At 39.3% G+C, this 27731-nt stretch overlaps 1 protein-coding gene across 1 annotated transcript; it reads right to left on the reverse strand.

Moving 5' to 3' along the window:
• Positions 1–7766: 7766 nt before the first annotated feature.
• Positions 7767–27263, reverse strand: LOC139117002 (uncharacterized). Its single transcript, XM_070679797.1, has 5 exons — positions 26953–27263; positions 26211–26375; positions 22566–25658; positions 11752–11973; positions 7767–11313 (listed from the first exon to the last, which is right to left on the reverse strand). Exons 2-3 carry the CDS (start codon positions 26335–26337, stop codon positions 23314–23316), a joined length of 2472 nt encoding a protein of 823 aa, XP_070535898.1. The 5' UTR covers positions 26338–26375; positions 26953–27263; the 3' UTR covers positions 7767–11313; positions 11752–11973; positions 22566–23313.
• Positions 27264–27731: the final 468 nt, after the last annotated feature.

Here is a 27731-nt window from a genome sequence, read left to right on the forward strand (position 1 = left end):
AAAAATCGAAAACGATACGATTGTAGAACGACATCTAAAGATTACGGATTTAGATTTTTACATTCGTAGCTGATGAAATAAATATATTGAAGCAAGTGATCGGCACGATAGCGGCCATGAATTTGCAGATAGTAGACGCCATTGTTTTCCTATGAGGCGCGGGCAATGTGTTTTTTGTCGAACTACAGACGGCGGTTCAAGTGTAAAATCACAAGAATTTAAGCATATATTTAAAAATCGAAAACGATACGATTGTAGTACGGCATCTCAAGGTCTCAGGTGTGAATTTTTGTATTTATGAATGAAACACTAAAAAAATTGAAGCAAGCGATCCACAAGGTACCGACGACGGCGCAAAAACCATTGTTTACTATGGGAATTTTTCGTATCATTCATCCACACTTGCAATACCTAAAACTCGCCGGTTCAATTTTTTCATTTTTCGCACGAAATGAAAGAAAAGACACAGTCGTTCGGATGTTCATCGTAACAAAAATCGTATCGTTTTCGATTTTAAAATTACGCCTTACTTTTCTTGTACGAATTGGTTTCAGGGCTTAATTAGCAGTGGTGCTGTACGCGATTCGGACATAACCGCTTGTCTGTGTCAGCATAATTTTGGCAGAATTTTCGTAATTTATTTATATGTAAGTAAAATACTTACATATACGTTTTCATGTATATGTATACTATATATTTAGAGAATCTTTAGGACAATGCTAGCGTGAAACGGCGGCAATAGCGTTATATATTTCTGACGGGCGTCAACGTCCATGAGACAGCGTGTCGCTGCCGTAGTGGGCTCATGAATAATTCATTAGGACGACTACGCGTGAAACAAATTGGCTGCCAAAAAACCCGTAGTGTGTAGGCAAAAGTGTGACGGGGTCGAAGTGACTTGGGTACCTGGGCCGACCAAAACCAGTGTGAATTACTGGGGTCAAAGCGGACAGCGGCCGGGATGACGTTTCCCCAAGCGAGCTACCTTCAGAAGTCTGTTTCATCGCAAAAAACGTCAACTTTTAAAACCCGTCATTTATTTACTGATGTTATTCTCAGCATCACAAACATATACGCCTCTGCTATGTATCACAGCAAATAGTTATATTTGAGCGCCCCGTAAATGGGATCCTCGTTTTTTGCGAACCCGGAAGTGTGTCTTGCTCAATGCATTCCTACCCATAGCGAGGGAAACTGCCCGCGTTCCCATGCTCCCATGCACCCTTTTTCAATGCCAGTGCAACGCCATCTGTGCAAAATTTGTGGTGGTATGCTCCCGTGTGATGGAAAACCTCTCTTATTCTAACAATGACGTAGTTGACTTTGGACTTCGATTTCGTAAATGTGATGTCCATGCAGTGAGTTTGGGTTGGCGCGCTTATAATGCAATCTTCGCCCGCCTGCGGTCCGATATCCCGCATTTATTAGCGATATTTATCTGTTTTGACTTGACCAAAGTTGGCAAAACTTGCTATGTACATTAAAGATACTATGATACAAGATTATTGAAAGTCATTTGACATTTTTTTCAGCCAATTCCCAATATGCATATTTAATGAACCTTCCAAATTAGGGATATATACTGGCATTTACTTGATAAAATTTGGCGAAACATGCTGTGTACATTGATCATTATACCAGGTTATAACAGTATTGAAAGTCATTTTGCATTTTCATGTCAGCTAATTCATAATTTGCATAAATAGCTAACAAGCTTTCACGGTTTGGCATATAGAGCTTGAAGGACTTGACCAAGGTAATTACACATGCTATATTGTGATACAATGACAGTACTCAAAGAAATTAGTTATTTTTATTTCAGCTAATTACATATTTGAATACTTAATGACCTTTAGAATTGATCTGTGGTGAAATTCATTGTGTTGATCATAACACTTTAAATGTAGCAAAGCATGTAGCAAAGGTTCAAACTTGCACATAAATGCAATATATAATGAAACACGTGAGCATTTTCAGTTCATATCTGGTTGCGATAGTGTTTCGTTTTTGTTTCGATATCACTTATTACGCACGAATTCGTTTGTTAAAATATCGCTTGTTAAATATATTTGACATAAAAACAAAATACAATAATAATTTAGACGTATTTTTATTAGTGACAACTCCAGGCCACCATACATGTGTGACTCTATAATTAGTAACGTTAGGAGATATCTAATTTTATATTCCTAAAAAGTTTACGTAGTGATTGACTGACTCTTTGCGAGACTGAACGATAGGTTGTGTATAATACTATTAATACAGCACGGCGCTGCCAGTAACACTACAGTGACACAACGTGTAGCAAAGAAGTTTATACTGTTGACGAAGCAGTCGCGTTGTCGTCGTCTGTTCCCTTCTGCTCGACTAAGTCTCCCCTTAAAAATATTTTAGCTTCTTTGAGAATTTCGCAGTCATGAAACAATGAACACTGTGCTTTATATCGCTGACACTTAATCGAGAAAAAAAACTGCGGAAGCGTAGCTGATCACTCCGTCACAGAAATGGCCGGCTGAGCCGCCCGGCCTCGGGTGCCAGAGTGCCCGATATTTACATCATGTCAATTTTAATTTATCTCTTCCCGAGAATTTGGCTAGACATGTCTCTCACATATTTTTAAAAGTGCCAATGTTCATGTGAGGTTTTATAACGCCAAACTGAAGCTTTTGCGGCGAGAATACTACCTTTGGTGTGTATGCTAACATGACCCTCAGCCTGTTCCACTTCCAGCTGTTGATAGGAAAGATGTGTGTTATGAACGGTGGACAATTTTCAACTTGATGTCTACTACATTTATCTACAAGCGTCATGGTGTAATTCAAATTTTTATATACAGATTTTGAACGAGGCAATTTGTGTTGAGAAGTAATAATAAGGTGGGATGGCAACTCCAGGCTTATATTTATATTTTGTTTATAGCTTGCGGTTGTGTGTACGGTAGTGCACTGGTGTGTTTGACTGTAGTCACGGTGGGCTTGTCACTGACGCGACGGTCAACAAGAGTTCCGCTCTTGTTCTCGTTTAGGTTAAGGTTCCGACTGTTAAAATTTGCAGGCCTGTAAATTCTGAACAGCTTTGTCATATCTTCTGTGACGATGATATTCTCAGTTGCACTGCTTTCACTCATGAAATGATCACTATCTCCATAGTCAATGCACGAAGTCACCATCACCCATTCTATTAGTGACGTCACAGCTATTTACGCCAAAACGGGGCGAGCTCGGCAATTTCCGGAAAATGTCGCCATGATGGAAATCGAAAAGTGCAACTTTTCCCGTGTTTTCGTCGAAATAACATAATACAACCGTCTAAAAACCGCTCAAATAAGCTTCAGTTTGTGTGTAAATGTTTGTTTTATTAATACCAATTTCATTGACAACCAGAACTATAGTATATGCCCCAAGTCAAACGAAAAAGTTTCAAAATGTGGCAGGACTCACACTTTAAAATATTGTTGAAATGAATTTAAAATGAAAGGAATAAGATGTATTCATTTTGTACTGAGATTACATATTTTCATGAATTTTTGGAGTGAGAATGGATGACCCCCACATTAGAATGCGCCTCGGAGACATATATTATCGGACATAAATTTATCGGAGACATATATTTGGACTCTCTTTTCTGATTTACCACTTGTGAGGACTCATTTTAAGCTCTTGGAGTAAGGAAAAATTCACCGTCTTAGATTTACTTTTCGTATGGAGTAAACACCGGGATTTCGGCCATTTTGAATTTCAAACATCGGTGAATGTGGAGCAATTTGTTTCTCTAGTACCAAACTTTGTGCAAGCTGACCCCTGATTGTCATCCTTGTTTCGGTGATCGAGGAGATGGTTGAAATTTTCAAGTCTTTCACTTTCCAGGCGCATACTGCCTTAAATGATAAGCTTACATTTTAAATTCTGCGTCCTAGATGACGACAAACTTTATATGATATTGTACCGTGTTTAAGTTAGAAAAAATAATTTGGCATAAAAATCAATTCATAGAAAGCACCAACAAGTATTTGAAATACACCAAAGCAATTTTATCAGTATAACAACAGAGTAACATATAGACAGAGTCGCAACACTTGCATGTCTTTTGTTCCATGGTCGTCTCGGTAGACTATTGGCTTTTCATATTAAAATGAGCTCCAAAGTGTTAAACTTTTTGGAGGCTTTGTTTGTGGTTGATAATTACACGAGATTATGCGAAAAATACAACGAGATGGCATCGTACTGCCAGTCGCGTAGCAACCATAGTTACTTCGTGAGCTCTCAGGCCAGAAACACTGCTTCACGCCAATCAAAACATAACACGCCAGCAGTTTCATAAACATGTCCTTCCTTGACGCACGTGTAAAAGAGGGTATGACTGACCGTAAACCATTGAGTAAAACCAGTGAGTATCGATAAAAGACTTTCAAATTTGGTTCAAACACACTCATTATATATTCATAAAAATATGAGAGGAATTTTTAAAACGGTAAAACTCATTTTCCTGAAGCTCAAAACACTCCCGTTTTCGCCAGCACGTCAATTCTGCTCAGCACCACACGACAACAACAACACAAACTTTACCGAACATACTTTCGCTTAACAATTGGCGAAAATCCGAAAATTACCGAAGGATTCATGGTCGGCACTCTTCGGAAAAGAGAGACGAGAGCAACCTGAGGCGAGGCGAACATGGATGGGTTACGTAACCGCTTCACGCCTTAAACAATACCTGTTGCCACTCTATCTATCTTTCTCTATGGTATAACAATGATGTTTTCTGAGCTGAGAATTCCGAGGGCGCTACTCTGCATTCCCAAATCGATGGATTTAATGCTTGACAGTACCCTAAGTTTTAGTCGTAGACAAAATGTGCAATAGTATCGATGTTTGTTTTGCTATAATGTCAAACCAATAGCTTCGACAACTGACATGGTATCATTATGAAGATAGTCCAAAGACCTGTGTGCAACCTCCATGGTGCCGTATACTGTAAACAGTGTGCGAAATTAAGAGAAAATAGCTTCAGGTCATAAGGGCCTGCACCAAGCCAAAGCTTCAGGTCCTTACAGAAAACTGCCGGTCCTAAGTAAATGCAGTTGTTAACGACCATTAAAGTCAACTTCTCCACCGATACTATGCTTTTGAATGTTGTAGTATTTAATTTTTCATATCCTTTTATCAATAGAGTCAGTAAGTATTCACTCAAAATGACTATTGTTCACATAGATGCAGAATAGTGTAGGTGAATCATCATGAATCATTCATCTACATGATTTGGAATCTGAAAAAGATCACAGCCCTCATCTTCCTTATTGTCATGCGCGCACATTTATCAATGTCTTCCACTATGGGGGGGGGTACTACCAGGAGAATTTGACATTTTTTCTAGCCATGTCAAATCCCCCACTCTCGGACTATAAAATGATGTCAAACACCCAGGGGCCGGGGAATACAGGCTCATGCACTGGCCACATGTGGCTGACGAAAGCGAGAAAATTTGTCTCTCATGACTTTCTATGGGGAATGGTGTTCTCTACATTGCTGTGTACAATTGTACACTACACAAGGGTATGTAATATTGTGATTTGAAAATGTTTGGCGAGCTGAAAATCACTTCTGAAATTAGCCAACGCGAGTGGTAGAAAAGTGAGTGAATAACTTAGTACCCTGAAAACAGTCATAAGTGTATGAATAATTGTTTTATGCAAACATTGATCACTATGTCTTTTTTATTGTAATGTAAAATAGAAGGGAGAAATAACTGGTATGTATTTGGATATGACGTATGGATTACTTTCAAAATTTTTCAAAAAATAAATATGCTTAAATGTGACCTCTGCTGCATTCATGAAGAAACAGATGAAGTTATACTTTTAATTAAAAGGACAAGTATCGTTATTTTTTCTCGATTATAGAAATTGCAGAGAACATGAATGGCACACGTCACCATTCGCGGAAATGAATGCATATTTTCTGATTTTGCCCGAGCGATTACTGGGTCTCATCGCCCTTTGAAAGCTTAAAGTTATTAAAATGACTCTGAAAAGTTTGACAGACACTCGATACTGCTGAAAACCATCGACACGATCAGTTAATGATACCGTAAAATTGCGCCTACAGCCCAGGATGACGGTGAGTTTAGCATGCCTGTGGTAAAACGGTATACATCGAAACAATTTGAAGCCCTACTCTCGGCCTCACAGAGTATACACGACGGATCGTGCAACTCGACAAAACTGTTATGATAAGGCAGCTCTGTTTGATAAAATGTACGCTTATTATCACGTCGATATGTCGTGATGACAGTCGGCCTTGTGAACTTTGGTTAAAGACCAACAAGAGCAAGCAAGATGTTCTAGCGGTCCATAAACAAACGCAGCGAAACATGAACTTGACTGTCGATTGCAGGTAGCACAATTGGGCTGTCGTGTAACATCTAGTCCTTGTATCGAGCGTACTTCAAAACCATAGAAGTAAAAATACCTCCATGTTCAAAACCAAACATGATTAGTCAACAGCACTGTTCTCATAGTAGGTTTTTGTCTTTAACTCTTTTAAGAACCGTTTATGTTTTGAACGCTTCAATGGAAAATCAAAGCAAAGAAAACGGAGTCAGTTTGATAAAATGAAGGGCTGTATTATGTACATTTATTTGTGTACATGTAAATTCCGAACACTTAAAGTGTGGAACTAGTGAAGTGATACTGGGTTTTGTTGTAATTTGACACAGATATGCCAACATTACCAGGGTTACACTCATTAGACGAGTATTATTATGATATTGTATCGCATTGTTGAACCAAAGTCAATCCATTCCATCGCTAGAATCTGCATGCACGGATATAATTCATCCTTATATATGATCTGAATGTAATCAGCTGCCCCGTGCTATGCGCGCCGATCGGAGGAATTAGACTCTTCGTAAATGCAAAAAGTCGCAAGACAAAATATAACTATGTTGCGACATTGTCAACCCCCACCCCTACCCTCCGGTCTGGCGTACCATAGAGATCGAATTCCCCACTACCAGGACTCGAAGTGCGATCAATATCCCATGTTGCCCCGCACTCCCACGGTGGAAAACATTGATAGGTGAATGACATTCAAGTCTGAATCACATGATTCAGAGTCAGTCATCATCTGCATCTGTTACAGGTCTTGACGGAGAAATTTTCAGCATTTATTCCAAATTTCAGTCGGTCATAAGGACCGACATGGTGCTAAAAACTTTCGGCCCGACGAGAAATCTGTCGGTCTCGGACTGTCGGACCGACGTTAATTTCGCACACTGACTGTAAACCACTTCGAATTAGCTGCATGTTTTTGGGCGAATTTGGATTTGATTGCAATCAACGGGTTTTTTATTTAGCTGAAAAGACAATCTTGACCATTGTAAATATGGGGAAAAGTTTAAATTAGCGACACCGTTAATTAGGAAATATAAAGACCTAGATAAATAGGCTAAAAAGATGCTAGCTGAAAATGCTTCTTTCAGAGTACGCTGATATCAGCGAAATTATTGTGCGCCCTCAACCAATCAAAGGTCAGGTTCTTTCCTGTCCCATCCAAATTGACGGGCGATGAAGAAACCGAGTTACCGTGGTTCATTCTTGGAAAAAAAGTTTATTTTTTAAAATATTGGTTACTTTTTCGCCAATTTTTAGTGAAAACTATGTCCATCAGCCCATAGTCGTTTGTATCGAATTATAAATATATGCTGCACTATTTATTCAGTTCGTACCTATGCTAATCTACAAGGGAAAAAAGTCTTTACACCAGATGTTCGTTTTAATATCCATCTCAGTACTTTATTTACAATTTGAAAGGGTCGCCATTTTAAGCGATCATTTTACAATATGTAAGTCACATAATATATCAAAATCAATGAGACAGGGTTTTTGTAAACATGGATAGAGCCCTACAAGATAAGGGTTGAGCCATACCTGGAGTATGATTACATTACTGTTGGTAAACACATAATTTGCAATGAAATACAGTTGTATGATGGTGGAATCAGTCATAAATGCTGAGAATTATTTTTAACTTGTACGTAATTCATTGTGTACAATTTGTTGCAGTTATGTTGAGTAACTACATTTACTGTTATTTTACCTCAGAGTCAATAAAACAAATACATTTACAGTGACTATAGACATTCAACACAGCCTATTGAATGCAAATCAATGTCTCATTACAATCATATATTATACTAATCAAAACTACCAGGAACTTGGGGCTATGGGAAAACAGCCTGTAAAGAAGTTAGCTGTAAAATGAGCTGGTCCTAAGTTGTTGCTACAGCAATATGAACGGTGTTAATACAACAAAAATATTTCACTCCATTTTGTATGTGCTATATCAATTAACAACACTAAGTTTTTGAAGCTGAACATGTACATACCCATCCCCACCCCTCTTTTAATGATAGTTTTACTGCTTTGAACAAAACCCGGTATTTGAATTTCCATTCATGAAGACAAGGGGTAATACGTCAGATAACCCGAGTTAAAATGATGTACATAACTTTAAAGCTGTTGGTCTAAAATAATGAAAAAAAAATAACCACAAGTAAAAATATAAACAAAATAAATAAATAGATAAATAAATAAATAAATAAATAAATAAATAAATAAATAAATAAATAAATAAATAAATAATAATTAATTAATACAATTTGTTACTTGTTCAGAAAGAGTACATATACTTTATTACATATCACTCGTCATGAACTTCTCCTGAATTGTTACAATACTGAATTGTATGCAAATGGTGAACAGAGGGGTAGATTAGACAATTACCCTGTCTCTTCAATAATTGTATGTAATCCATGGTACGTTTTACTTCATAAAACCATTCACCTTTTGTTGGTTGCCATGATTCCATGTACGTTATCTTCTCAGATTTTTCACTGTCACCTCTTACAGAAGCCTTGATTGAAGTCAATCTACTCTGACCTGAGTCCATAAGTCTGCTCATGGGTATGAGTATACTACTCATCAGGCGTTCGATATCACTGGAGTTTTCAATTATCACACTAAAATGATTAAGCATCTTGTTTTCCCTCAACGCTGCCATTATTTCACTTTCAAATTCAAATTCAGAATAAGTACAGGTTATGTAAAATGTTAGAGATAGTGCGTGTGTATTACGTCTAATGAGGTCACACACACTGTGGATTAGTTTAGGTAACCCGACTGTTATTGATATATCAGTCAATGTTGTGTTTCCTGACAGTATAGCTAATGTTTCACTATTGAGAGTACCGTATACACCATCATAAAGACAGAGAGATTTGACCTGAGTATTGATGCTTTGAAGAGCTGTGTTAATTTCCTTCATTTTAACATCATTGGAGATACCCAAATGATATATAGTTATTCTTTTGGTGCAGATTTGTAGAAATAATGTGTGATGTCTTTCAGAATTTGCTGATGATAATCACGTGTCCTTGTGTAAAATTGTAATGTTATTTCTGTCAAGACTTCATTTTCCTCAATCCTCCTAAACAATGTATTCAAACAATCAGTCAACGAAGGCAGGGAAGTAACCCCTTGAAAAGAAACACCTATGATCAACGATGAAATTCGTACATGTCCTTTGTCATCTTTAATCATATCTGATAATTTATCGATTACCTTCACTACCCTTTCACCTACCTGTAGGATAATGGTTATGGAGTCTAATGTGAATGAGTTGTATCTTAGTGTTTTCGATAATTTAGAAATTTCAGTTTGATTTGGTGCCATTACAATCAAATTTTTGATGACACTCGCCTTTAATTTTATAAAATGAAGAAAATTGTCAAAGCTGCATTCCATCTTCCTAACAAAAAAATTTGTCGCAGGAATTAAGCTTGGAAAAAAGAATGCATGTAGGTACTCATCTCTAAAATTAACGGTTGCATACATAAGTGTAGGTTCATTTTTGACACACGAGACAATTTGTTCAGGATATTTTGATTCATAAAAACATTCTAAACAGACTCCCGGCATGGACTGTGAGTCACCTTTTTGAATTAGTCTATTGAATTCAGTAAACAGTAGCTTACATTCACATTCATCTGTAATCCCAGCAAGAAATTTGAGTAGTGTTATATGTTCGTTGGGTTTTTGGAGAAATGTGCTGAGAATGTCAATTTGCCCCTTTTGCAATGAAAATGCAATTTGTAGCGCTGCGAAAAATTCAAGCCATGTTCTGTGATAGAAAAAGTAAATCTTATTAACTTTTACGACAGAATGTCCAAGATCTTTGACCAAAAATCCCAACTCAAGTGATCTTTTAGAAGATATATCGTTCTCCGTGAACTCTGACCTATCGGCCTTGTATGCCTCGAACGAATCGAAAGCCAATTTGTTCCTGTCATCTAAGATTGGCATGGGTATTTCTCCCTGTTCATCTAGAGTTATCTTCTTTTTTATACAATACCTTTTTAAAATACAATTAAGTATCTCCGAGTATAACGCAGAAAGCGTTTCTGGGAAATGGAGTTTTCTATCTGACTTATTCTCTGCCCAAAGTATGCATAGGAACGAAATATGTAGTGGATTTCTCAACAGATCTTTTATTAGTTTCCGACTCATTTCTGACTTCCGCTCCTTAATTTCATTAATAAGCTTTTCACCTGTCTCCTTACTATCATGGAAATACTTTCGAATGTAACCTTCAGTATTCTCTGAGGAAAATCCCTTTACGAGTAAGTATAAGTCACATTCCTTTAAATATTTATCACACAGACGTGGTCGAGTGGTGATAAGAATTGTACACCAACTGTAGTACTTTTCATTGATATAATCAGTAATATCTGAAGCCTCAAAAATTGATTTTCCCAGTTCGTCTAGTCCATCAAACAGAAATAAAACACGTTCCTGTTCCTGGAAAATGAGTTCTAAAAGTTCTGTTTTCGATATATGCGTGTCTTTTGTCAACAATTGATTGAATATCTCATCGACCACTTTGCCTTCACTTACGTGTCTCATTTCTAGAAAGAAAAGCAGAGTAAACTGATCTAGGTTATCACAAGACCAATCATAGGCCAGCTTTCTGCACAAAGTTGACTTTCCCATAGCCGGTGGGCCTTCTATTCTTACACGCCTGGGACGTTCTCCATCAGGTGGGGTTTGGAAAATGTCATGAAGATTATTGAGATCTTTACCAACTTTTGCAGAACCTCTTTTCACTTCTCTTACTTCAAGTCGAGTGTATATATCCTTCAGTTCGAGTTTAAGATCGTCATTCCATGGAATAGGTTGGACGCTGGAATAGTGGCGTTTGTATAAATCCTTCAGGAATTTGATGAGCCTTGCTTTCATCTCATCGACAACCACACTGCCTGAAATAAAACATAATTTGAATTTTTATGTATAAATGTTACATGATCAGCCATAATATGTTGTAGTGAAGATTTACGCCAGGACATTACTTGTGCAAAATGTTTACAAACTGTTTGTCGATGACCTCTGCCAGATTTTGAAATTACAAGATAATGATTGAACCTGTAATGTTTGAATCTTATTGGAGCACTATGTATCAAGAATGCGTAATTGCTTTTGTCAGAATAGGTACGCAATGCCTCATTAATCTTGATTAATATCCACCATATGGTCATAGCATTATGGCAAGGATGATGACTTTTGATGAATCTAACAACCACTTATCCGGTCGTCACGCAATCAGTGATCATCTCTACACATTCAAGTCTCTCAATCAGTAAGACAGAAACAATAATCTAAGTCACAGCCATCAAAGAGAAAGATGGAATAATGAATACCTATAGCTGGATTACATGGCGGCGTAGGACATAGTTTGTTGGCTAGGTCATCGAGCTTGACGGTTTTCAACATATCCACAAGCAAACCTCTGTTGTCTTCGCTGAGCTTGCCTTGCTTCCTTAATTCATTAAATAAATCCGTGGGTGTTGCAATACTTTCAAGTGGTCGTGTTTGTATCAAATTCTGTGCTTCACTCAGATCTTTTAAATCATGAAACTTCGCTGGTTCATGTAAAAAAAATGAAAACATATTAAGTTATTACTAGTATTTAGTTGATTGTTTGTTTTTTTTTGTGACAAAATGAGCAAAATGTTGTCGACTATATTCCTATTCCCATCAGCTCTTTGCTTGCCCAATAAGAAATGCAGATCTGAAGAAGGAAGATGGGTGGCAATTGCCTTCTGGTTATAGCTGGATCTTGTTAAATTGATAAAAATATTAACGTCTTCTGCGGAAATTACATTTCAATGACCCATTAAAATGACAGGGCTAGCCCCCCCCACACTCAAGGACTAAAAAGTTCTATTTTTCAAGGTATTGATGGCAATAAATTCCGGAGAATAACCAGTGTTAAATCTGAGGTCTCTTTGGGGAAGAGAAAAGGCCAACAGGATAGTACACGTCAACTAACTTAAACTGATCCCTTAGCCTAGTTGGCAGAGCATCTGAACTGAATTCAGGCGAGGCGGGTTAAAATCCTACATGAGTCATTTTTTCAAAGCCCTAAAAATTTGTACTGTAGAGACAATCAGATGTAGTGGTGTGATTTTTCTCATTAGTTGATGCAATATATTTCCACGTTACACAACATTAGGGAACCTATCACATCAAAAACGTGTAGGTGTGTGTGAGTGTGTGTGTATATATATATATATATATATATATATATATATATATATATATATATATATATATATATATATATATATATATATATATATATATATATATATATATATAAAAGCATCTTTACAGTAAATTAGAGGATTGGTGATAGGGAAACCCAATAACCCCCCGCCCCTTGTGATCAGATAGCTGTGTGAAGTGAAGGAAAGGCTCCCATGACAAGGAAAAAGAAAGATCTTCCTTTTTTTCTGGGTGAAAGGGGCCTTTGCCATGTACCAAATCACAAGTGACTATGCAATAGTGCATTTATTGCAATCCAGAAAGTAAAAGCTTATACGCCATGGATTAAAGAACATTTGTCATCAATATTTATTTGAAGCCTTTTCAAACATCTTCAATTATAATAATACTTTTAGGCTATACATTTGTGATTTTTGTTGATACTTTCAGAAATGTGAATATCCCATACGGAATGGCAAACCAAATTTACATGTATAGCCAAACAGACATGCTGGGTAATATCACTCTCTTTACCATCTGCATAACAGCAAATTTATAATTGAAACAACCATGAATGGAGAAGAGCGAAACAATGAACACAAATTGATAAGCAAGTTTCCGAAATACAATCAAAGTTGTCTGCTTTCTCTAATTGTGATAAGCAGTCTTCTGTTTGAAAGCCGTTGTCAGGGAACAGTGGAATAAAACCTGAAGAGCCAGACTATTTTGAGACAATATGAGGAGAGAGTCAGCAAGGTAAAGACATAGACAGAACTGCTGCTGAACAGTGTTAAAGAGAGTGATAATATTAACTTTACAAAGAACGGTACACTGATAACTGAAAGAGAAGCTGCCAACTTATTTAATAAACACTAACAGACAATTATAGCACTTGTAAATTAGTAAAGATATCTGGAGTTACTAGAAATCATTTGTTGATTATAGGAAAAATGTGAATCTATCTTGTTCATACACTTTTCTCAGATGCAAAAGTTTAAAGCGGAAAAAGAAAACAGGCAAAAGGCTAATAAAGTGAAGGCAAAATAAACAGAAAGCAAATATTGACATTGACTTCAGAGCAATTGCGTCCATATGCTTCAGAATACTACTCGTCTTCATATTAGCCCTGACAAACCAAACCCAGTAGAAGAATATGACACTGACAGTGAAAGTGTGGTGGTGATGCCGAAGATTGTATTACATTACCTGAAAAGTCTTTGTGAAAAAGCTGGTAGATGAGCAAGTAAGATTAAAAATAATTTATCTTTGCCACTTCGCCTTACAGATGATGATGTGGTAGAGAAAGGAGATGATGATGAGGAGGAGGAAGAGAGGGGAGGAGGAAGAGGAAGTAGAAAATGTTGATTATGATGATGAAAATGACAAAATCTGACATGATAAATCAAATGATCATGAAACAAATAAGGATGAAAATCACAACAAAAACGGAATTTTTGTGGACATTGTTTTCAGAGCATGCTGCATGTAGAACACACAACTTGATTTCATAGATTTGATACCTTTAATCCATGCACAAGACAAGACACAGACATATTAAATCTCTGAAATTGGTGGGCAAGTTTCTATGGCTGATCCTATGTCACCATTTTGATGAAATAACCTGACTGTATTATTTAAGCATTTTTAAAATTTTTGGTGAGAAAAAACTTACTCAAATACTATTTGTCTGTTAAATTTTGCTATACAGTTTCCTGGGAATGTTCTGTGTCAGATTTACTTTACTATGTATCAAACTTACACTAAGAAATTCTGTTCACATTCAACAGTCCGGGTTATGTTTAACTGGAGGATAGTAGCATTGACTAATCAGCGAACCTCAGTCACCAATAATTAAGGGAAACCTAAGTCCAGCGACTTTGACCGTTTATCCCTTCCAAAATCACCCTTGAATAAAATGCAGCTCAAATTTTCAACATAATTGCACGCGCCGACGACTACGGAGCGACGAAAAGAGACTTTGAAGTAGACGACATTTATGGAAATGAGCTCGGAATCCCATGGGCGCGAAAGGGCTCATGGGAGGAGCGTGCGTGACGTCATCGGCGATACACGAACGTGTGTGATAGCCTACCAAAGCATTGGAGTCTATGACTGCAGGAGTGCAGTTCTGCACGTTACGACTCTTTAATGCTCAGTAGCATAAAAAAATAATTAACTGTTGTTCAGTTGAGTGCAAAAATCACTCAAGGAAGAACAAACGGAGTCAGCTTTTACCGTCTTCCCACAGAACAGCTTTTTCGAAGAAAGTGGCTAAAGAAAGTCGGGCGAGTTTAAAAATCTGTAAAAGATACAACGTTATGTTCTAATTCTTTCAGGATGATTGTTTTATAAGGGATTTTGGGACTCTGATACCGATACAAGACGATACCACACAATGCGGTTCGTATCTTGACATGCTGAGTCAGCCTACTATCGCCGGTTTTAACCAGATAGGCCTAAATATTAATATTGGCGATTTCGGGACTCTAAAATCCGAAGACGAAACTACTGTAACACAAAGCGTCTCTTATCTTGACATCCCGGGTCTGCCAAATCTCCGATATATAACCAACAAGTCATCGTTGATGACACAGTCCCCACTTGTTAATAATGGGTACTTTGATTACATGTCCTAAGAGGATAGAGTCCTCTTCATTAATTGAGACATGCCCAAGTTTTGGCTAAGAACACGAAAAAATTGTAACAAAATGGCTGCCATGCAGCCATATTGGATCATATCAAGAAACAAATTGACATACATATGTATGACATAGGTTAATGTCCTTGTACCAACTTTGAATAAAATCGGTAAGATATGCCTTAGAGTATTATGGCCCTCGACAGGAAAAAATCGTAATAAAATGGCCGCAAGGCAGCCATATTGGATCGTATCACATAACAAATTGACATGCATATGTATGACATTAGTCAATCTCCTTGTACCAACTTTGAATAAAATCCGTTGAAACATGTCTGAGTTATTGCTCTGTACATGAAAATATCGTAATAAAATGGCTGCCTAGCGGCCATATTGGATCGTATCACATAACAAATTGACGTACATATGTAAGACATAGGTCAATGTCCTTGTACCAACTTTGAATAAAATCGGTTGAGATTTGCCTGAGTTATGCCTCTGCATATGAAAAAATCGTAATAAAATGGCCGCAAGGCAGCCATATTGGATCGTATCACATAACAAATTGACATGCATATGTATGACATTAGTCAATCTCCTTGTACCAACTTTGAATAAAATCCGTTGAAACATGTCTGAGTTATTGCTCTGTACATGAAAATATCGTAATAAAATGGCTGCCTAGCGGCCATATTGGATCGTATCACATAACAAATTGACGTACATATGTAAGACATAGGTCAATGTCCTTGTACCAACTTTGAATAAAATCGGTTGAGATTTGCCTGAGTTATGCCTCTGCATATGAAAAAATCGTAATAAAATGGCCACACAGCAGCCATATTGGATTGTATCACAAAACAAATTGACATGCATATCTATGACATTGGTCAATGTCCTTGTACCAACTTTGAATAAAATCGGTTAAAACATGTCTGAGTTATGGCACTGTATATGAAAATATTGTAATAAAATGGCCGCCTGGCGGCCATATTGGATCGTATCACAAAACAAATCGACATGCATATCTATGACATTAGTCAATGTCCTTGTACCAACTTTGAATAAAATCGGTTGAAACATGTCTGAGTTATGGCTCTGTACATGAAAAAATCGTAATAAATGGCCGCCTGGCGGCCATATTGGATCGTATCACAAAACAAAATGACGTGCATATCTATGACATTGGTCAATGTCCTTGTACCAACTTTGAATAAAATCGGTTGCAATATGTCTGAGATCTGGCTCTGTACATGAAAAAATCGTAATAAAATGGCCGCCTGGCGGCCATATTGGATCGTATCACATAACAAATGACGTGCATATCTATGACATTGGTCAATGTCCTTGTACCAACTTTGAATAAAATCGGTTGAAACATGTTTGAGTTATGGCTCTGTACATGAAAAAATCGTAATAAAATGGCCGCCTGGCGGCCATATTGGATCGTATCACAAAACAAATCGACGTGCATCTGTATGACATATGAAGTAATCCTTGTACCAAGTTTGAATGAAATCGCTTCTTGCATCTCTGAGATATCTGCGTGAACGGACGGACGGACGCACACACGCACGCACGCACGCACGGACGCACACACGCACGGACATGACCAAACCTATAAGTCCCCCCGGACGGTGTCCGTGGGGACTAATAAATATAGGCAATTTCGGGACTATACCTTGTAATATTGATATTACAAGATACTGGAATGACTTTTTGCCTACTGTGTCTCGGGAAATCACCGATATTATATTTACCCGATAAATATCAATTGCGCCGGAACTCCTAGGCTAATATCGATACCAGACGATCCTAGATTTACTTGCACTGTGTGGTGTTGGCATGCCGGGTCTACGAAATCACGGATATTTATCCGATAAATATCGGCGACTTAGGACTTTCAACTCTGATACTAGACGATACTTTGTCAAATCGTGGGTAAATATCCGATGTATATCAGAGATTTCACCACCTAACAGATCTGACCACCCGAATACCTCTGTCCGACTCTTAGTTCAAAAATAGCATCCATGGCCGGTAGTCAAGAATACTGTATGTTTTACATTATTAGATTTATTAATGCACGAAATACATTTTTTACATGTAAAGCATTTTTTTTTCATTAAATGTCCACACGGGACTTCGTCGAGAGGGCCGATCGGATATCATCGGGACTCGGGAGGCCCTTGCACAAATTACATTCTTTACATGTAAACATTTTTACTTGGCGATCGGGACTTGAACAGAGGACATATCGGAAATCATCGGGAGTTTGGGCTGGTCTTGTATGAAACACATTCCTTACAACAAGCTTTAAGACGATACTATTTTTTAAATAGCGGGCAAATATTCATTATATCAGCGATTTCATCACTTTGTAGATCTGAGTAAGCCCGACTTCCTAAGTTCGACACCAGCTTCGAAAAATAGACGACACTATAATAGATTTGTCAAATCGCGTATAAATATTTTCCGATACATATCGGAGATTTCGCAACCTTAAAGATCTGGACAAGCTCGACTTACACGGCAAATACAATCAGTCATCATTCCGTATCATTCACGAACCAAAATAATTTTAAGCGACTGATACAGAAAACTCTGTTTTAGAAACGTAGCGTTGAAGGATCGCAGGGTCACTCAGTGTCTCCAATCCAGTTCGGGGTCTGTACAAGCACAGTGACTCCCTCCGCTGAATCATACACAAAACGCAAGCAAACAAGTTAGATATGAACGATGTTTTGAGATGCTTTCTCAATTATTACATATCTTGGTTCAAATTAGTATGGTTTGATTTCAGTCAGGGAAAAGTAATACTCGATGTCAGAAATATCGCTGTCCGAACTCTCCATAGTCGTCTTACGAACGCGCTGAACTGTACACAGTACTCCTCCAGCTACAAGCTACAATCGTCTGTATCGCCGATGACGTCACGCACGCTTCTCCCATGAGCCCTTTCGCGCCCATGGAATTCCGGGCTCATTTCCATAAATGTCGTCTACTTCAACTTCTCTTTTCGTCGCGCCGTAGTCGTCAGCGCGTGCAATTATGTTGCAAATTTGAGCTGCATTTTACTCAAGGGTGATTTTGGAAGGGATAAACTGTCAAAGTCGCTGGACTTAGGTTTCCCTTTAATAACTGACCCTTAATATTTAACTGCGTAAACCTAAGCTTATAGATTGCAACAAGTTCAGAGCTTTTGGGCTAAATTTCACCTTTCATTTATAGCACTCGGCAGTTTTTGGTTGTAGACATAACGCACATTGTTCAGTATGGTCGAGATGGTGACCGGCACAGGTGGTCATAGTACATCAAAATTACTTCTTTGGATGTTTTTCCTGGCCAGTTACCGCTCCTACAAATCAGGATTTGATCCTTGTAATTTTACAGTAAGTTATTTGTTGCCAAATATTGCCTATTTTTGGTAAAATTTTAATTTAACTTTGCCATCTGTATTACGAAGATTCATCAAGCTTTATAACGATGGGCCAACTGTTCTTGTTGATCATTGGAGTACGATGGATCACGATTTTTTCGATCACCATGCATTTCCTGGTACAATTGACCCATTGCTCAAAATAAATGTGCGCCGGATCAATCGCCAAAAAGTTAACCAAAAGTTAACTCTTTGTCAAACATGGTCAAGGGGAAAGAACTCAGAAAACTATTCCTGAAGAAATCCTTACAATTTTTAACACTGGAGAACGTCGCAAATCATTTGGGCTGACACACTTCCGGGTAGCCAACAGTTGTGCTCGATCTGTGCACGGTGGATCTGTCAGGTCAGATCACAATCTCAGCACAACATTTCAAAGCGAACCCACATAACCTTTAACCTTCATTACATATACAGTATGTGATTGGTTCTTGCCTTAGCCAAAATTACTTATACAGTACACCATTGGCTCTCCCAAACTATCCTCTATTGAGACGTAACCCGCAATGTACTGAAAAGACTCACTTGTAGATATCAGTTTGTTTGGGAAATTTAACACTCTGTGTCAGCAGTGTATGATACACTTGCAGGGGTTTCATTAAGAGCCGGCAGCCGGCGAAATGACCAGTAACTATTAGGATTTCACCGGCTACTTTTTGGAAAATTGGACTCTTTCATCGCTAAAATATTGTTTACCTTCTGAAATGGTTCCGACAAGTATCACAAGCTGTGTAATCAAACTATTCCACGGCTTTTATGTGAAACAAGTCATTGACAATGACATAGTCCCCCCTTGTAATTGGGAATTTGTCACTGGAAGTGACTAAAAATTGAAGTCGATATGATGCGCGTGAAACAAGAAATGCAGGTACCAAAGCCCTGTCTGTGACTGATGCCCTTATTGGATTGGATTGTAAACAAGAAGACATAGTATTAATGGCATAGGGTTATGTCCTTTTCCCAAGTTTGACAGAATTAGGTACAGTATGTCATATGCCCTGGGATTTTAAATGTCAAAATTCAATTATATGCAAGAAACTGGTCCAGGCATGTCTGAGTAATGGCTCTTGACATAAACAAGCGACCTAGCAACCGATATAGCTCCGCTGTGTTTATGTAGAGAATAACTATTTTGACACATGTTGATCAAGAAGGTTGAAATCTTTGATAGCTCAATGCAGTGGCTAGAAATAAGTGGCCAAAATAGCTGCAAAAATACACATTAGAAGATTTCATCATACTTATCGGATCATCCCTATGAACATGTCAACCAAAGATATCTGATGAGTAGTTTTTTGAGAATAAAATTTTCTGACCAAAAATGGCAACAATTGCCCCCAAAAACAAAAATTGCAGATTTCATCATAATTTCAAAAGATCAAATTTAGTTCATCTATAGAAACCTGTACACAAAATTTCAAAATTGTTCGGCCAGTACTTTTTGAGAAACACATTTTTTGACCAAAATGGAAAAAATTGCCCCAAAAAATCAAAATTGCAGATTTCATCATAATTTCAATAAATATCATTTAGTTCATCTATAGAAACCTGTAGACCAAATTTCAAAGCTATCAGATAAGTAGTTTTGGAAATACACATTTTTTGACCAAAAATGGCAAAAATTGCCCCTAAATACAAAATTACAGATTTCATCAGAAATTCAATATATATTACTTAGCTCATCTGTAGAAACCTTTATACCAAATTTCAAAGCTATCAGACCAGTACTTTTTGAGTAACACATTTTTTGACCAAAAATGGCAAAAATTGCCCCAAAATTACAAAATTGCAGATTTCATCATAATTTCAATAAATATCACTAAGGTGATCTGTAGGAACCTGTATACCAAATTGCAAAGCTATCAGATGAGTAGTTTTGGAAATACACATTTTTTGACCAAAAATGGCAAAAATTGCCCCAAAATACAAAATTGCAGATTTCATCATAATTTCAATAAATATCATTCAGTTCATCTGTAGGAACCTGTAGACCAAATTTCAAAGCTACCAGATGAGTACTTTTGAAAATACACATTTTTTGACCAAAAATGGCAAATATTGCCCCAAAAATACAAAATTACAGATTTCATTACAGATTAGGCTGCCACCCTAATCACAAAAGGTCATTAAATAAGTCAATAAATAATTTATCAACAGGATGTCACTATTCAATTTTACACTACTGGATGATCAATATCTGTACCATGTTTCATAAAATTTGATGCAGGATTCCTGGACGTATCACACTAATAAAGAAAAGTCATTAAATATCCAATTTAAATTAGAAACATGATACTATTACTGATAAATGTCCTTATACACAGTTAAAGCAAGATGAGTTCAACATCTATACCAAGTTTCAACAAATCTGAAGAAGTATTTCTTGATTGACAAGATACTGCTGAATGTCTTTGTTCGCTATTACAACACTTTGAGATCAACATCTATACCAAGTTTCATCAAATTTGCTGTCACATATATATATATATGTGTGTGTGTGTGTGTGTGTGTTCAGAGATTATCCTGATATATATATCCATCTCTCTTTCAAACTGTTAAATCAAGGTTACACCAGAGCAAGACTTGTCTCTACATTCAAACGCTTTTTGGCAGGTATCGCAAGCTGGTAGATAAATACAATATCTCTCTTTGGACAAATGATCACTGATGGCATCGGTGACATTGGGCCTTAGTTAGTGACCACTACCTATCTGACTTACAGATTGATATATGGCGGGTGCCACATGTGGAGCAGGATGCGCTTACTATTTTCGAAACACCTGACATCACTTCTTGGTCTTTTGGCCAGAGGTCCATATATCTTTCTTTCATGAATTTGACTTTGTTTGTACCGTCTATTTACTGTCTGTTCTGTGCTGCTTTGTGTCTATGTTTACAACTATTGTCTTACAAATTTTGACCTAGTGTTATTGGATATGGATTGGTATGATTGCGATTATATATATATATATATTATATATAATATATATATATATAATTATATATATATATATATTTATCTGTTTGTATGTTTATTTATTCAATGTTCAATGATATTGGTTTTTGTTGTTTATCTATTTGTTCATGTTTGTCTGTGTTTAGGGTTATTTATATGTATTTGTATGCTTGTTTGTATGTTTATTATATTTCATTTCATTTTATTTCCCCCCCTCCCGTGGTGTGTGCCTATCACTTTACCCTATCTCTGTATAGTATAATTTCAAAGAAAAGAGTCCGTATCGGTTATATGCATGCCCGCCCTAATCCCCTTCATTAATTTGTTCTGCCAATCACTAACGAGGGGCTTATCGCCCTGACCAAATAACTCGTTAGCAGCTCATACAGGTAGTAGACGGAAGCCTTCCCGCTCAAATATGTCCGCCTGTTCAGTTTTCCTTCGAGCAAGATTTATTTTTTCTGGCCCACTCATGATCGTGCGAGGAAAGATCCGCCATTTTGGTTGCACCTAGCACAGTCACCTGTGGTCTATTCCGCTCTGCGTGTACATGCCCCATGGACGTGCGTACCACACGTGACTGTGCACTCAGTCGCTCAGCGGGGAATACCGTGTTTGCTGCCGACAATGCGTTTTGCAAGATCACTGTACAAACCGAAGCCCCAACTCTCCACATATCTCTATAACCCAAAGTAAAGGGATCAGTTTAGGCTATGGTACCACATAACCGACAAGATCGCGTGTCAAGGGTCAATTATGGTTTACATGCAGGTATCGACGGTCAGAAATTTGAAAGCCTCTTGCGCAGAACTTGACGCCGTGACGGTGTGTTTTCTCAAGGCATTATTGTATTTCCGGTACAATGTAGACTCAACTGTGACGCACTCAAGCACACATGGCACACACACAATATAAATACCAAGCTTGTGCTTACCAATAACAGTATTAGTCGGCTCAAGTCGATATATCGATGCTCCACGCTGCAGAGCAGAGCTGTAGCAAACGGTATATTGCCTGCTAATGTGGCTCCAAAGCGTCGCAGAGCTGTTTGGATCCTTCGGATAAAACACAAAGAGAAGTCTCCAGTAGTTCCACACGGGAGAGTAGAGTAAAGACGTCTCTGTATCAGGTTCCGGGATCCGTAGGTGTGCACACCCGCCAACTGCTGGTATGTCTTTTATACTCCTAGCCAGGTCAGGTGACAAATACCAACCAATCCACAGATGACATCCTGGACGGCTTCCACCGTTGAGGTCTCCAGCACAGATAATTGCCCAAATACTACACTCTTCCCTGTTTTATTTTGGACTGGTGACTATCCGCTGATCTTCAGCTGGGCAATGACAGATAGCCAGGTGGTCTTCTTCAGGGTGATGTAGTTACTTCCGATGCTGGATACCATTATAATGTGGATAGCACATGATGACATTGGATTGGGAGTACTCGTACCATTATTCTATATATCCCAGCTAGGCAGTTTTAGAGTCAGCAATTGACGGCAGTCCAGATAGAGGGACAGAAAGCCTCAGTCGAAGCCATACAGGCGCCTGGTGTTTTCCGCCGTGACCTTTAATAACCTGTTAAGGTCAGTACCACGGCGTTCAGCCACCAGCAAAGCAACATCCCCGATAAAGGCAGGGGTGTTCGGCCTGGGTCCTCCCGGCACAGGGAAATACGGGGAGTCAGTCTCGAGAAAAAAGACGACTCTCTGGTACATCCCTGAGGGCCTCGATCTGAGCAGAAGTAAATACGCTTACTCCGGCTGTAAAACCGAAGTAGCAATTGGGAAACGCCTCAATCCAGCACCGAACAACGGATTTGTCCCCCGTGAAGCAGTGGAGATGTATAAGCTGCTCCCTTCCGCAGTACTCCCGAACTATGTTGAGAGCACTACGACCGACAGCAGCAATGCACCCATCCCCACTTGCCCCACGAATGTGCAAGATCAAGGGCTTCCCGCGAACACAGTAAGGTAAGGCCAGTCGGAACACCTTTTCTTGCAGGGGCCATTTATCTGGCTTAACAGAGTAATCTAATCCGATCTCACCAAGAGCAGTTACCTGAGGAGACCGGACCAGATCACCAAACACCTGCAAACGATTTTCCGTCAGTGATCCAACTTGCTTCGGATGAATTCCAATAGCAATCTTCCACCGAGGGCTACGATGGAGATCCTTTGGATATGTCGCCGGATCGCAATAAATCTCCACTCCACCCAATAAAGGAATCCCAGAGGAGGATTTCTGAATTGAGGAATCAAAGATGAATGCATCTGAAGTAGCAGTCCGCATAGCACCCCGCCACGAAGAAGTCAGTCGATCCAAATGAAAATGTGAATCGAAAGCTCCCTGCGGCACAGATGCCAATGCTGACCCCTCTCCAGTCCTTTGACTACATACCGAAGCACTTACCGGTGGAGCAGAGGCAGCTGCTGATGCAGACACGTCCTGCGCTCCCTGTGTTCTTGGAACAGACCGAGATTCCCATGCTGGAGAAACATTCTGCCGCTCTACTCTCCCAGCAGATGAAGCCAACCGGCCCTCAGAAGAAATATTTCCTCCAAAGAGACCGGCAAACTCCACCCGCTGCAGGGGAGACAAGAAACCCAGCAGAACTAAAAGTACCCTCCAGTGAATGAGGACTGCCGGCGAATTTGGTGGCTGGAGCCCGAACTGACGTGGGGACTCCCACCCCAAATCCCTACATAACTGCCTCATCACAGGAAGGCACCCCTCCTCCAACACAGCATCTCGGGGTAAGAAAATCTGACCAAATCGGTTGAAATAAACCAATAAGTCTGAAGCCGGTGACCCTGGTGATCCTCCCACAATCCACGAGTGAAGCAGTCCCAAAGCATGGAACACTTTCCACGTGTCAAGTGGGCGATCACCCCAAAGAGCTGGAGGAACATGGTGACGAAGAACATGAGTCCTAATATCACCCGTTTCTGCCAGACACTCTGGCAAAGGACACCGAATGCAGGCTAAAGGCGATATTTCCCGCTGGCCAGGGGGCGATTGAAGCACTGGAGGTATTAGCCCTACAGGAGAAAAGGCAGGATTGAAAAGAGTCTTAGGACCTGCCCCACTCCTCACGTGACTACTGGATGACATACATCTCCCAGCCGTCACAGAGGGTCGAACAGTGCCCCCTCTACCACGGCTCCTTCCCCGACCACCAGCTCCAGGCACCCTAACCGTTTTCGTAATTGAAAAATCGGGAAGAGTACCCAAAACTGGGGCCCGTTCCGAAACTGATGGAGAGGTAGCTGTCCTTCGTCTCTTTCTTACCCTTTTCCTTTTCTTACCTGTTGATGAAGCAGTATCCACCCCAGCAGATACTGACAGTTGACCGGCCTGAGTTACTGTCTCCACAGTTGGCATCTCCTCCTGGCGAGAAAGATCTACCACAGGAGCAGTCTCAGGCGCTGGAGAAACGGGATGTACTGTTTCTCCCACATGTTCAATATCTTCACCAGATGGAGACACGACCATAGCCTCTTCTCCAGATTGGTGGGACGGCGGAGGATCAGTTAATGATTTCTCCTGCGGGATATCTGAGTGCACAGATTCCCGCTGCCATCTTTCCACCTCTCTAGTATCCTTGAGGCGTACGTCCTTGTACATACCAAGAGGCGGGATACTGAACTCGGCCGACTGTTTTGATCTACGAGGTTTTGGCCACTTCATCTTTTTTGGATCTGGATGCGGGAGTTCCGCATCAATCCAAGAGCGATCGAAGTTGAGAAGGGTGTCACATTCCCTTCGAACATCCTCGATCCACCTCCCTTGCTTCCTACGGACTGCGATCTCATACTGACCCTTTATGGCATCCTTCGCCTGGAGAGTCCGGTCGGAGTCTGGCGCTGTTACGATAGCACCGGCCGAATCGATGAGGTCCTTGGCAATCCAGAGAACCCCATGACTACTTGCCTCGGTGATCTGGGTGGTAATATGCTGCCAGCGCTCCACAGGTGTCTGTTTCCAGGCTCTCCTTGGTGACCCAGAGGATGAAGAGGATGCCATTTCTAAAGACAAACAATAGGTGACGAAAAAGAACATTCAATAGATTAGACACAAGCCGGGCAGGTATAGAGAGAAATCTTCCGTGAATCCTGTGGAGTCACCCCAACACAGTGGCCATGGTACCATTCATAACAAATATCACATTGTATCATGAACTCACCGTGATAGGGTTTTCTACATAAACAATACACAGTTTGTAATTCATCGGAGACTCCTTCTTTACCCTTGCTATGCTTCTCAATGTTTTTCTTATAATTAAGAATCCATTTTGGAAGCTCTTTATTTCTACATAGCTTTAGTCTATCATGGTTAGCTGTAACAATGGCCCGCTGGAACTTTACCTTATACAAGTAAGGGGTGAATTTATTAACAATAATTCCCGGGCCTTTCCATGGATGACTAAGTTTCCGGCTTTTACCTTTTTCTATTGATGACTCGAGCAAGTAAACACAATCCCCCATATTGTAAGAATAAATGTTTACTCTCAAATCATAGTAAAGTAAGAGTAAAGGTATCTTTTGGGATGGTCGATCGTATGATGCGAAAACACCTACCTTCAGGAATACTCTGAAATATACTGTAAAGCAGCTTTACGAACTCGTCAAGCTTTGCCACTTTTTCTACAGGTCCGTCCTCGCTATCAGCAGCGGTGTGCCCAATTTGTAAGCTTACTGTCGCCATTTTGGTACATGGGTCAGATGAGGTACTATAGGTTACAGCTACAATAAAGGGAGAGTCCAAAACAGAAAAGGTGGGGTGTTTATTACGACAAACGTTGTGGAAGATTTCAGCTATGTAAATACAAAGATGAGATCTCACGTACTGTATATGTAACAAGGGTCAAAGGTTACGTTGGTTCACTTTGTTCAGATCGCGATATGACCTGACAGATCCACCGATCGAGTGAGACTGTTGGCTACCGGAAGTATCTTAGCTCCAGTCGATTGGCGACGTTCTACCGTGTTAAAAATTGTAAGATTTCTTCAAGAATAGTTTTCTGAGTTTCTTAACCCTTGACCATATTCGACAAAGAGTTTATTGGACGTTTTTCGTTCTCTTTTCCAGCTTTTGGTTAACTTCTCGGCGATTGATCCGACGCGCGTTTTTCTTAGCGAAGGGTCAATCGTACCGGGCAATGCATGGTGATCGAAAGAATCGTGCTCTATCGTGCTCCGATGACCGACTAAAACAGTTGACCCATCTTTGCAAAGCTTGAAACATTCTCCATACTGCAGATGGCAAGGTTAAATTGAAATTTGACCAAAAGTAGGCGATATTTGGCGACAAATAACTTACTGTAGATTTACAAGGGTCAAATGCTGATTTCTAGGAGCCGTACCCGGCCAGGAAATTCATCCAAATAAGTAATTTTCAATGTAGTAACCACTTGTATCGGTCACCATCTCGGCCGCACTGAACATTGTGCGTAACGTCTACATCTAAAAATTACCCAGTGCTAAAAATAAAGGGCGAAATCAAGCCGAAAAGTTCCAAACTCGTTGCAATGTACGAGCCAAGTTTTGCATGGTTAATTATTCATGACGTTGCGGCGGCAGGTTCGCTGATTGGTCAATCGTAATATCCTCTCTATGGACATAACCCGGACTGGTAAGCAACGTCGTTACGTAAAAAAACTGCGACATTCCAGATATCTGATGTTCTTCAGATTGGCTAAAATTTACGGTAATCAGGCAATTCCCTATCAAACACTCAAAATCATATTGCTGAGTACTGTCGCTGTCATTCAGATTAAACATTAAAATGAACCATTCCGTCTGCACCATAGCGTTGCCGGGATGTGTGCTTTCGCTAATGGAACCATAGAGGTAATGCTACCTCCATGACCGTACTGTTCAGGAACCGAAACTTATTATTGCCACGTCACGGTGACGTCACATGTTTTTTCAACCGCCATCCATACAATGGAGTAGGACAAAGTTCGTCAACCTCCGACCCTGGTGAGAACATATTTTAAATCACAGCTTCTGCATGGTGATCTCTCTGTGGCCGTTGATATATACGGCAGCTCTTATTTGTAGTAACAGAGACGTTAAACAACCAACGTCGTTTTAAGC

This window comes from Ptychodera flava, chromosome 18 (genome assembly GCF_041260155.1).
Source record: "Ptychodera flava strain L36383 chromosome 18, AS_Pfla_20210202, whole genome shotgun sequence".
In the NCBI taxonomy this organism is placed as follows: domain Eukaryota; kingdom Metazoa; phylum Hemichordata; class Enteropneusta; family Ptychoderidae; genus Ptychodera; species Ptychodera flava.